Source organism: Alnus glutinosa, chromosome 8, assembly GCF_958979055.1.
Source record: "Alnus glutinosa chromosome 8, dhAlnGlut1.1, whole genome shotgun sequence".
Taxonomy (NCBI): Eukaryota; Viridiplantae; Streptophyta; class Magnoliopsida; order Fagales; family Betulaceae; genus Alnus; species Alnus glutinosa.
In genome coordinates, this window is record NC_084893.1 from 28,563,730 (window position 1) to 28,577,474 (window position 13,745).

Sequence of the window (13,745 nt, forward strand, 5' to 3'; positions counted from 1 at the left end):
GTAATTAATATTTAGTAAATTTATAGTTTAGATTAAGATGATAAGTGAGAGAGAACCGGGCATTCTGTTTAGATTACGATGATTTTATGAGTCTTACTGTCAAGGGCTTTTGACTTTACCAGTTCTCACCTTCCCCTTTTTGCTTTCCTTTGTGTTTCTCTGTTTGTTTTTGTTAATATATATATATATATATATATATATATATATATATATATATATATATATATATATATATATATATATATATATATATATATATATAAAAAGCAAACCAACGTGGAGTTATTGGTTTATCATTTTCCTTTTAATTGGTTTGTTAATGTGTTTTTTAGGGTTTTTTTTTTTGAAAAAAATATGTTTTTTTTATATGATATAAAGTTGAAAATTGCCTTTATATTTTAATGAGTGCTTTGTATTTTAGTTTGTTTTTTAATGTTTTCGTTTTGAGAAGATACAACAAAAGATAGAAAATATAAATTTTAACAAATCGAGCTTTTTTCTCCGAATTAGGTTGGAGAGTGTATGATTCTCACATATGTAATTTTAATATGATTAAAAGAAAATGTGATTCTTACATGTATTGTTAAATCATTATTTATTCTAAAAGTTTAAGTTTATAGGAATAGATAAATTTAATCAATACTTTAACATTTCCTCTCACGTGTGGGCTCAAACTACCATTTAATAGGTGAGACCCAACACGTAGAATATTTTAATTGAAACGAGATGTGAATGATATAGACAAGGTTCGAACTCAATACCTCAACTTTTATACTATGTTAAATCGTCATTTATTACAAAAGCTTAAGCTTATAGGAATTGGTGAATTTAATCATTTAGTTTGCATTTGACATTGCGATTTCGTAGACAAGTGTGATTTTAAACCAATTTGTAGGTATTGTTTGGAATGCATTTTTAAAAAACTTAAATTTGAAAATGTATAAAATATGATTTTCAAAACGCAGGCAAGTTAATACTTTTTTGAAAACGCACAACTTTAAAAGCTAAACTATAATTTTTTTTAAATGTCAAATTATGGTTTTGCCAAACATTCAACTGGGTTTTTAAAAATCATGTTTTCAAATCACACTTTTTGAAATCGCAAATCTAAATAGACTCTTAAACAATACTTTAACATGTATTATTAAAAATGTATGTGCGAATCATTTGCTCTAAAAATAAGAATTGATTTAATAAATTGGGTATAAAGAATTTTTTCTACACAACTTTAAAAGAAAGCTTTGTCCATCAAATTTCGTATTGTTTAGGTTAAGTGTAATGCAATAAACTTCTTCTTTCTTTTTCTTTTTTTTTTCCCTCATAATGGTATTGTGGTAGTCTCAACCAATCATTTGATCAGTTCTTATTAAAAAGAAAATATCAAAGAGTTGGTCGGAATTGTCACATTATCATTGATATAAAATACAGTTTTATTACGTAACTATCCTACAATTCTGACGTGACAGTCTCCTACAATTCTGACGTGACAGTCTAAATCAACCCTTTAATAAATCTTAGTAAAAAAAATTAAAAAATTAATTGAAATTATCACGTCATCATTTTAGAATAAAAATATATTTTACAGCATTACTCTTCTCTTAATCAAGTATAGCACCTAATAGCAACCAAAATCAAGGAAAAAAGGGGTTGATTAAGGCATTATTTTACTTAGAACACACTTTATATACTCACTTAATGCGCATGCATCGGAGAGATCATGATTACCAATCAACTTTACCAACGACTTATCCCAAGTTTTAATATATACAAAGGTGATTTTACTCTTTTTATCCACAAATAAGAATATGTTTATTTGGCTCTTTTTTAAAAGCTCTCTAAAAAAAATTATTAATAAAATGAAAGCTTATCTTTTTCCTAGTTTGAGCACCATAGTAAAGGACACGAATCATTTTGCACACAAGTTGGCCCCTTTTTTTATTTTTATTTTTATAGAAGAGTAGAAAAAAAAAAAAAAAAAAAAAAAAAAAAAAAAAAAAAAAAACTTAGATTTTTACAGCCATCCACCCACAAACTTTAGTAGGCCAGGAATCCTTGTTAATGGAGAAGGAGAATGAAAATACAGCTAACAAAGTCGATTATAGCGGCCCTCATGCAAGTTGACCTAACTTGTCCTTTCTATTGTCTATTATGTTTGAAAAAAAATATTAATTTAAAAATGTAATAAAGTTAAATATTTGATAAAATTACAATTCAATTAAAACGAATTATCTTATTGCTTGTTGTGCACAAATGTGAATATTTTCATGATTTAACCGTCATTTAAAAAAAAAAAAAGAAAAAAAAAAGGCACTCCTAAACAAAACAATTTCTACGATTTTAGTTACATAAAAATCCTCCTTAAACCTACAAAATTATGGGACTAAAAAGCACTCTTACTTGGAGAATAAACTTCAAAATTGTAAGAGCATATATGATCAAGAAAGCTGATGGGACCTGCTTTTGTTGTTACTCATCCAATAATGCATATATGATAAAGAATAAAAAACAACCCTTTCATGTTTGTCATGATTCTACAATTAATATTTGTTAATAAATAAGTCATTTTCATTGCTAAATTAGAATTCTTCTTCTTATCAATTAATAGGAGATCGAAGTAGTTATGCTAATTTAGAAGTTCCTCGTCGTGATCAAATTGACAACCACTTGTTTGTTTTAATTTACACAAACACTTGATTACAAGTTACTATTCATGTCATGATGGTGATGGTTGGAAAATGAAAACCCCCCAAACAATTTTACCTATTTACATGGCTGAATTTTTCCATAGTTTAACACGTTTTATTTAGTTTATTAAATTAAAATCTGTTGTTTGGGCACATCATTTTCACATATATTCTCTAAAATTAAATGTCAATTTAATAGAATTAAAGTACTTTGAATATTTTTCCAAACCGATTTAAAGGAAAACTTTATTCATTGTTCTCAATTAGAGGAGTAAGAGCATCTTCAACTTTTTATTTATGTTTTTCTAATTATTATAGAAACGGCAAAACAATTGCTCTATCGTAGAGGTGACAATTTGTATTTATGTATCGAGAGTATAAGATTATATAGGTCAACCTTTACCTGAACCATTTAATTAAACGGATCAAACTCATCAACCATATCTCATTAATTTTGTGTCGAATTCACGACTAATGTCGAAAAATGCCAACCTTAAATTTCGCATGACGAGTTTAAATCATGTCAAAAAAATATATATAAAATATAATTAAATCATAATCTAACTCATTTTATTAAATATATCAAACTGATCTACCGTAATCCGTTAAAGTTGTCATCAAATCACTTTTTTTCTTGTTTAAGTAGGTAATTGTACTTTATTTTGGCTGTATTCCCTCTTGAGCTCGGCAATCAAAGGTCCCGTTTGAAAACTACTTCTCATATCCCTCCCTTTAGGGTGTTTTTTTTAATAATTAAAAATAAAATTGATGTGATATAAAATTGAAATAATTTATATGGAAAAGTGAAGAAAAAAAAAATTGTATTGTAATGAATTTTTTATTTAAATAATAATTAAAAATTTATTAATATTATATAAAAAGTAAAAAAAGTAAAAGAATATTTTGAAGTTAATTTTTTTTTTTTTTTTTTTTTTTTTTGGAGAATTGAAAGTAAGGAAGGGGAGGAAAAAGTGGTTTTTAAAGGGGGCGAAAATTGCGATTTTGTCTGCCATTCTTTTCAACCGAAATCAGTCCGTAGCACTTGAGATGTAGCTTGACATGACGTCGATACGGCCGCATCACCATTGTCAACGGTAATTGTTAGTCAAAAACATGGGATTATTTGGCAGAAACCTAATATATATATATATATATATATATATATATATATATATAGTAATGATATGTACATAATTTGTGCACAATTTGTGTACAACAATTCGTATGATTGATGGCTAAAAAAAATGTTAAAATATCACTAACCATATGAATTAAATAGTGTACAAATCTTAAACCTAACACCCCTATATATATATTGTTTTTGTTTGTTAATATGTTTTCAAATGTGTTTTTTTTAAAAAAAAAACATTTTGATACGACATAAATATAAAAATCATTTTTGTATTTCACAAATAATTTATGTTTGAATTATTTGTTTATATTTTTATTTTGAGAAGAACTAAAAAACAAAATTAAAAGATGATGCCACAAATCGAGCATGACATTATTGTAGATTCAAACACTATATAAAGCGTCAATTATGGTAATTGCTTGATTGATTGATTTGTTTATTTTTTTAAGAATGTTTGGTTGTATATTTTCATTCCACTCTTGTTTATGTGGATCAATAATATTATTAAAAAAATTAGGATTCCATTACACTCTTTATTTCTCACATTATTGATCCACGTAGACAATAGTCGGATATGAGTAAGATGAGAGTATACAACAAAGCATTTTTTTTTTTTTTTTTTTTACGAGATAAAATTTTCCTTTAAATTCTCCCAATTCAATACATTAGATTGATTAAAGGAAGAAGTGGCTGTGCATCAAAGTTACGGATTAACAAAAAGTTTTAACGGAAAATAGAGGCTATAATTTGGTACAAGTGGATTATTGAAGGTCCATTAGATTTATGGAATACAAATTCACAAAAGGTAATCAATCATTCAATCTTATCCCTTTCTTTAAATCATCTTTTTATATATATAGCATCTAGTCATAGATCTTTTATTTTGATGCCAAAATTTCATTAATTGAACAATTTATACTGATGGGATAAAGATTACAACTCTGTTTGTTAATGTGTTTTGTGAGTGTGATTTTCTTTAATGAGAAATGATCCCTACACTCATTTCTCGCAACAGCCCCACAACAAGCTGACATGGCTGGTAATATTTTATTATTATTTTTTTCTTTTCTTTTCTTTTTTAAAAAAATAATAAAATATTACCAGCCACATCAGCTTGTTGTGGGGCTGTTGTGAGAAATGAGTGTAGGAATCATTTCTCTTATTTTAATATATATATATGAATGTGACATAAAAGTGATTTTTTTTTTTAAAGAAACGTTTCATGTTTAGGTTCATTGATTGTTAATTTTTTTGTTTAGAGAATAGAAAACAAAAGATTTTATAGAATTTTTAAAATCTTAATAATTTTCGTAGATTAAATAATTTTAATTTTGTAACATATAGTCTCACCTAATGATAAAATCTAGATAAATGCGAGAAATCACATTTTTATCCCACTACTATCTTACATAGTTGACATGGTAGTGCTAATCAACCATTGGTTTTATTTTTTATTTTTTTTTAAAAAAAAACTTTACTTATAACCTCTAATCTTTTATCATTTTTGCAATTAAGTACTTAAACTTTAAAAATTGTCATTTAGGGTATCTATCTTTCATTTTTTTTTAAAAAAATAAAAATAAAAAATCAATAATCTGTTAGAATTTTCCATTAAATCTTACCAAAAATTTTAAAATACCCCCCATTTTTTTTTTTAAGAAAAAAGAATCACAAAGATTTAGGTGTTAATAAAAATTTAATGGAATTCATAAAAATATGGTGGAATGAAAATGTGGTTTCTAACATTATTATTCTAAAATTTAAATTAAAAATAATGCTTAAAATTTTAAAAAATATACAATGATATAAAAATATTAAAAAAATCATGCACAGAGAAAATGGTCAACCTCCAAATTAGGTAGGACTTTTTAGTGTAGAGCTTATATCGACATCAATAAAATAAAAGTCCCTTTTGCTTAGCTGCCTCACATGATTCCTCCCAATCATTGTAAGCTTTCCAGGCGACATATGGTGCATGTTGCAAACCAAGGCAAAAAGGGGAAGAAAAAGCTTAAGACAGAGGGAAGGAAGGAGAGCCATATTTTTCTCCCACCTCAATGTATGCTTATCAGTAGGGCATCCAATGCAAGCCATTCATCTCACAAAGTCGTTCCAATCTTCCTTTTGGACCTCATTAGATGTTGACCTTCAAGTCTCCTTTATTTTACACCAAAAATTTATTCTGGCCATTTAGTTAACACTCGGGCGGTGATTCGTAGTTGGGTCATGTTGAAATATGTGAAAAATAATATATATAGTTCAATCATAATTCGCGGGTTGTGACAAAAATGTTAGCCATAAAATGTTGCTTGTCGTGTCGAGGCATGAGTATAAAACTAACTATATATAGGTTAACCCTAACACGATCCATTTAATTAAACGAGTCATACCCATCATCTATAATCCGCTAATTTCATGTTGGGTTCATATCGACTTTGCGGGTCGTGTTAAAAATTGATGGCCCTAATTAATATGTATACTGATATGGCCATTTTTTCTCCAACTTTCAAATTGTATTTCAAAGATGTAAGGTTGTTACAATTCTCTTGCAAACTCACGTGGCAACCTGATGGGTACCCGAGGTTGGGTACTGAAGTGAGATAGGATTTGATTGATTATTTCGGGTAGGAGATACCATAATTCTTCATTTAGGGTAGAAGAACACCACAATACTCCACTTAGGGTAGGAGAAGACCACAATTTATCTAATTCATTATCTGCCTCATAATTAACAACCAAATAATCTTTAAAATATAAATACAAGTCGATAACACGTAAAGTTCGAATATTCAAATTCAAATAAGCTATAATCCTAATATTAAATAATCTAATCCTAATAAGTTAGAATTCCATTTCAACTCAACTATTAAACCCATCTAACCCTAATCTTATCCTTATCACAACCTACGTGAGTTCCATGTGGCACAACATTGGTAAAAAAAAAAAGTACCAAAATTTGATAGGAAAATTAATTAAAGATATGTTATTTGTACAACTCTTACATAACAATTGCACACCAATACTGATGTGTTTAACATTTTTTTTAAATAAAAAAATAAAAATGTTGAACACATCAGCATTGTTATGTAATTGTTGTGCAACTAACATATCTCAATTAATTATTTAGTAGTTACGTGATAAGTGTCATGTGAATTATCACATTAGGTTATAAAAATATTTGTAGTAAAAGTTGTAACACCCTAATAACTCTCAAGATCTTACTCCTAATATTATAGGAAAATTAGGCGGCCGGTGAATGCTCTCTTTTGCCACTGACCTTATCGCCTTAATAATGTTTCACTTTTAGGTGCTAAAAATTGTGATATGTACATGCAATTGCTATCATCTAAATAGAAATTAAAGAATTTCCGTCTCAAACTCTTTCTTCTCTAACAATTACCATCCTTGTGTTTCACGTGTGTTAAGTTCAATCTTAATTATTTGTATATAATATTTAGGTATTTTCTCTTTGCAAGCCGATTTTTAATGATGAATTCTGTTAGTGAACCTCCTTCAACCAGCAGCTCATCATCAGCAGACACTCAAGACTCCATCTCCACATGCAACTCTTCATCACATATCATCTCCAACAACATACCACAAGACACGGTCATCGACAGCAAGCTAGTGCATGTCCTCAGATAATGGAACTCATTTGAATTCAATATTAGAGAAAGAATAGAAGCTTAGTTATCCTTGTTTGTAATTCAAACTTAGTTATCATCATGTGTAATTCAGTTAGGTGGTTTTACTTTCAAATGTACAGCATTAGAGTTCAATATAAACTCTTGTAACATCTCTATATATACATCATCAACATTTAGGTTCTGATTAAGTCAATCAAACCTATTCCCTCAAAAGTCTTTCAAATTCTATTTAAGATTTATATAATTGGTATTAGAATCAAGCACTATGTCATAAGTTCGAGAAAAGGAGGAGGCTTGCGACTTATGGGCTGAATTAAAATACTGATAGGTGAGAGGAGTTACCAAAAGAGAGATGACTACCATCAAATCAATGTCAATAAAGTGAGTCGCAGCCAATTTTTAAAAGTAATCGAATTATACTCAAAATTTATGTAGTATTCACTTTGATAGTTAGCGTCACTATAAAACTCATATCCTTCGATCGGCATCTGCTCATCCATGTAAGGGCCCTCCATGAGTTAACTTCTATCACCAACAGGCTAACAGCTGCATTAATGCAGTGCACGGCCTACCGACAGCTGCATATATATATATAACAGCTGCATTAATGCAGTGCGCAGCCTACCAACAGCTGCATATATATATACATACATACAGTGCAGCCTATCAGATTAACATGTTTAGTTGTTCAGTGTTAGTTTGGTTTAGCCGTGTTAGAAAACGGTGATTTCAAAACATAGCTAATTAAAATACAATTTTAAAAAGCATATATTTTTAAGCGTTTGGTAAATTTTGTAGTTTAAAAAATAATATATTAAACTACTTTTAAAATTGTGCGTAAACTATACTCCTTCCTCTTAGTTGATTCACTCAAGCTCACAAGTACATAACAGATTAAGTAATTTGGCATGGGCTTGGCCGGTATACTGATCTGAACCCACTAGTATCAAAATATAGAAAATAATAAATTGGCTATTTTGATGGAGTCTGGACCTAAAAAACACAGAAAACTGTATTTTAAAATAATAATCAACTCATAATTTTCTTATTGATAGCTTACCTTAAATAGAAAAACAATATATCAATAGACTCCTCATTTTCTAGGATCAGGACAATAAATATAATAAGGAAGGAATATAACTCTTTATTAGACTATGTTGGTATAGTTTCCGAACGGTGACATGGCAGTTTCAGATTCACCCCTTCGCCTATAACTTGCAAGACAGCAAAGGCTCACCAGAGATTGGTCGGCGGAGCCTTCTCCGATGCCCAAGTCAGTATGAAGAATGAGAGAGAAAGAATGATCACATTAGATCTCCCTACCTCTTAAATGTTATTTGTATATATAGGCCTCTTTTCCATCGCTAATATACATAGTGAAAGCCTTATCATTGTACTATGTGAATAGTGATCAGTTATGGTGTTCTGATACTTAGTAAGGTGTGTAAATATTATGCGTGAGGCTCCGTATTGTGATTTCTGACTTGATTTGACTGAGTTATCAAGTTCTAGAGATCTTAATGTTTGGGTATTGAATTTTGAGAATTAGAATTGAATTCTAATTCTATTTACAAATATCGAGGTAAAAAATTGTGTTTGTGTGTTGAATTTTGAGATTGAAAAATTTTATATTTTAATGGTAAGAAATGATTGAAAGTTTAAAAAGTTGTGTATAATGATTGGTATTTTGAAAAGTTGTGTGAAATAATAATTTAAATAATAATAATTTATTATATATTGATTATTTAATTAAAAAAAATAAATTTTTTTTTTTAAAAAAAAATAATTGAAATCAAAATTAAAAATTAAAAAAAAATTAAAAAAAATTAAAAAAATAATTGAAATCAAAATTAAAAATTAAAAAAAAATAAAAAAAATGAAGCAACCGGCAGCCACCCCCAGAGGAGGTCGGGAGTGGCCGCGCGGCCACCCCCAGTGGTCGGGGGAGGCCGTGCGGCCACCCCCAGTACTCGGGGGAGGCCGCGCGGCCTCCCCCAAGGGGGGCGGCACCCCTCTGTTTTTTTTTTAATTTCTTTTATTTTTTTTTTTGATTTAAATTATTAATATTTTATTATTTAAATGTGGGATCCACGCGTTTTTTAGTCAACCTTTCCTGCGCGTGGGTCCCACCATTAATCTGAAAGACAGCCTTGAGTGGACTCAAAATTCGGGTCAAAATTTGGATTTTTATGCAGGTGGGTGGGTTTTAAAAAAAACCCGAGTGGAATAATTGGTTGCCAAACACACTATTAAATGCTGAGAACCTTGGTGATGTCCGACCTGTACATAACCCGTTGGTACAATCCAAGTGCCGTCGTGTATACCCAACCTGTGTATAATCTGAACACTATACAACCCATGTATGGTGCGAGTGGCTGAGTGCTGCACATAGTTCTAATAGGGGATAATTTCCCAAACAGACTATAATATCTACGGAGATATACTCCTTAATAGACTCTAAATCGACATAAAAAATATCAAATAATTGTGATGATGTCATATACTGATAGTCAGTGATTTGGACAGTGTGGACTGTGAAAGCACAAGGAGCAGATAACCATAACTTTGAGGTGGTCCGTCATTCCCTGCTTTGTCGTGGACAGGGCGAGAGACAGACATGCAAATATCCAGCATAACTCTTCCCTACTCCACTATTTCCAACATTTTTGCATCACTCTTACGCATCCTCTATCTTAGTTTTGGTAGGTGGCAACTCGCCAGCAAAATGACTGGCCTATCTGATGTACACCAAAAATTAACAAGGATAGCCAACGACATACCCAAATAAAAATACCGTCCTTGAAATAAGTAGAATTGATAATTAATAAATGGGTAAAAAAAATGGTCTGGTCTTCTGTATTTTGAGCTAAAAAGTTAAGAAATGGGCTGCACAATTCGGTTTCTAAAGCAGACCTGTTTGAGGCCTTCTGCAATTGCAACCAATAAAATATTGCAATGTTTTCTGAAGGAGGAAAAACATTGCAGACGATTGATATGGAGCCGCCGATGAGGAGATACGATCTCTGGCTGAAAATGTCTGACAAGAAAAATAAAAAACATTTGAGACACAAAAACACTTATAACCCACAGAAAAACACAACAAAACCAAAAGACTGCAGCTCCAATAATGGAGAGGGGGCGATGGAAGGCACGAAGATGCCGTTTCATTAGCACTTCTCAAGATTAGGTGGCCCCCTACTGTCTTCTGATGTTAACACGATTAGCTGTGATTGGCCACTTGAATATTTAGCAATTTGAATAAGACAAATGGTATTTGTACGCACTTATATTCGTATGTGGGACTTATTTCATGTTGGCATGGATTTCATACTAAATGTGAGTGTGTGTATAAATAACACATTTTTTTTAATAATACTGATTTTAAATTTATATATATATATATAACTTTTGAAACTGGACTTCCCTTTATGCTATGTAGCATGTAGATAGTGGCGCGGTTAAGGAAAAAAAAAATCACATTTTTTTTAATGGCTGATATAATAAATATCACATTAATTTATAAACGTGAATAATAATATATAAATTATTTCATAAACGTTCATATTTCAGTGATTAACGTAATGGGTTTGTATCATTAGCTGTCTGTTAGTTACTTTAGGCCCAATCCAGACGATGATGCATGATGCAACAGCCTTAGCCCAATCCTTAATCAGCTCTTAGTGAGTTCGGCATTTGCAATTGCAGGGATTGCTTGAGATCCCAATCCTTCTTGCAGACCAAGCCCAACGGCAACTATAGGTGTACAACGAGGAGGGATACTTCTCCTGTGGATTGCTCTTCGATGACTGGCTTCAGTTCAAACTGTTTACCTCTGTCAATCTGTATATTTTAGCAACCAATCCAGAAGGGTATTGACAATTTTCCATCTTTTGTTCCAAGTTTCTGTTTTTTATGATATGCATAACTCTCTGGTTCGTTTGTTTCCTCTCTATTAATTCTGACATGTGGTGTGGTTGTCTTTGTTCTTCTTTTGAATCTTCAAATTGAAGGGTTTGGATTGGATTTCTTGGATCAGGATTGAATTTTCTGTAATGGGCCATTCAGGGACAGAGAATATCCAAGAAAAATTGAACCCAGATTGGGAAAAAGCGTTCAATCAGTACGAACATCTCATATCCTCTGGGAATGAGGCTATGCGAATAAAGGGCACAATTAAGCTAGCCCATCTCGCTAAACATGGCCCTGAAAATATATTAGCCTGTACCATACCGATCCTAGCCGAACTTCTTAGCAATGGACCTTCTAGTAATTCGAGTCAGCCTATACAAGAAGCTGCTGTATATTGCTTAAAATGTATTGCTCGTCGAGGTGATGGTGGGTTGGCAACAGAGATAGGAGAATCCGGTGCTATACAATCTATTCTAAGGTTATTGCCAGATTCTGATAATGGTTTTCGGATAGTTATGATAAAATGTTTGTGGATTCTTGTCAATTTTGGCAGTATGAATCGCGAGATAGTAGCTAGAAATGGTGGACTGGAAATTATCATCAATATGTTAAATTTGCCCATGGATGCAACTAGGAGGTACTTGCTGGAGATTCTGAGTGCATTGACGCTGTTGAGAGAGGTTAGGAGGGTCCTTACCAGTTTAGGAGGTCTTCACTTTCTTGTTGAGGCTGCTAGGTGTGGTAGCATGGTCTCTAGGGAAAGAGCTTGTCAAGCAATGGGGTTGCTTGGGGTTACTAGACGTGCGAGGCGTATGCTTGTTGAATTAGGTGTTATACCAGTGCTTGTTGAGTTGTTCCGAGATGGGGATAGTAGAACAAAACTTGTAGTGGGTAATTCTCTTGGTGTGATCTCTGCTCATATTGATTACATTAGGCCTGTTGCTCAAGCTGGGGCAATTCCTTTATATGCTGAACTTCTTCGGGGACCTGAACCTATTGGTAGGGAGATTGCGGAGGATGTGTTTTGTATACTGGCTGTCGCAGAAGTGAATGCAGTTGAGATTGCTGAGCACTTGGTAGGGATTCTTAGAGGAGGTGATGATGAAGCAAAGGCTGCAGCTGCTGATGTTTTGTGGGGTCTCTCAAGTTACAAGCACTCTGTATCTGTTGTGCGAAACTCGGGTGCAATTCCACTTCTAGTTGAGCTTTTGAGAGAGGGAAATAGTGAAGTTAGGGAAAAAGTGTCTGGGGCTATTGCCCAATTGAGTTATGATGAGGCAGATCGTATGGCACTCGCAAATGCGGGAGTAATCCCATTTCTCATTGAATTGATGCATGATGACTCTGAGGAACTGAGGGATAATGCTGCAGAGGCTGTTATCAATTTCTCTGAAGATCCATTGCACTGTGATAGAATATCTGAAGCAATTGATATTCCTGCTTTCCAAAATATGCGGAATACGCTAAGTCAGATTCGTGCTTCTGATGAGCACATGGTTAGGTCTTTGAGACGGATGAGTATTGACGAGCTTACTTGAGACCCAGATCTTATCTAATTGTTCAAATGGTATCCCCTATAATCTCAACTCTTTATGGATTTTGTACATAGTAGCAATGTGTATGCTTTTCTTTGTACCTTTGTTTTTCTTCCTTTCTTATCTTTTTCAAAGAGCTAGTGGCTTGTTTGCGTATTGACGTTCAAACTGCTAGGGTATGTATTTGCTGCCCTGTGGGTTCAAAACCTTGTTGGTGTAGGCATGTGGGGAGCTTGATGTGTACATTGTATACGGTTTCTGAGATCACGTGTACATGTTAAAAGCATTATGAAATGAGTTATATTTTGGGCAAGTTTTTCTTCTAGATCTATTCCACAAATCAACTGATTCTAATTGAAATCAGTTGTTTGAAATACATTACCAATTAACTATCTTGTATTAGTGAAATATAAAAAACTGAATTCAAAAGAACAAGACAGCATGAGCAAGGGGAGAACCGGCAAAGACAGCTTCAAATCCATGTCAAGTAAGACAAGCCACTCAAGAGGAACAACACAGCTAACTGAAAGATGCACTACAGAAAATTTGGACAGAAATTGTTTTGAAAATTTTGAGGCTCAAAAGCTCTCTTCTCTCTCCTCAAGACACCTAAACCTCTCCCAATGGCCGTTGAGGAGCCCCCTTCCCCTTTACTCCCCTCTTCCTCCTTCCCCCTCCCTTTCTCGCATCTTCTGAGGCTCAAACTGCCTTTTCGGAGGTCTTATTCATCGTTCTTGGCAATATATCTTGATTCAACATCTCCATTGGCTTCTCCTCCACCGCGGATGGTCCGATTTTAGCTTCCACATCCCTATCTCAGCTTCGGATCCACCCCCTT

General features: G+C 32.3%; 1 protein-coding gene across 3 annotated transcripts; it reads left to right on the forward strand.

The window, feature by feature from the left end:
* Nucleotides 1–11,111: 11,111 nt before the first annotated feature.
* LOC133874578 (protein spotted leaf 11) lies at nucleotides 11,112–13,114 on the forward strand. 3 transcript variants are annotated; one of them, XM_062312433.1, is made up of 2 exons: nucleotides 11,112–11,332; nucleotides 11,474–13,114. In XM_062312433.1, exon 2 carries the CDS (start codon nucleotides 11,516–11,518, stop codon nucleotides 12,908–12,910), a length of 1,395 nt encoding a protein of 464 aa, XP_062168417.1. In that variant the 5' UTR covers nucleotides 11,112–11,332; nucleotides 11,474–11,515; the 3' UTR covers nucleotides 12,911–13,114. The 3 variants fall into 3 exon arrangements, with proteins under 3 accessions (XP_062168417.1, XP_062168418.1, XP_062168419.1); XM_062312434.1 differs by having other exon boundaries at nucleotides 11,500–13,114; XM_062312435.1 differs by having other exon boundaries at nucleotides 11,113–11,332; nucleotides 11,529–13,114.
* Nucleotides 13,115–13,745: the final 631 nt, after the last annotated feature.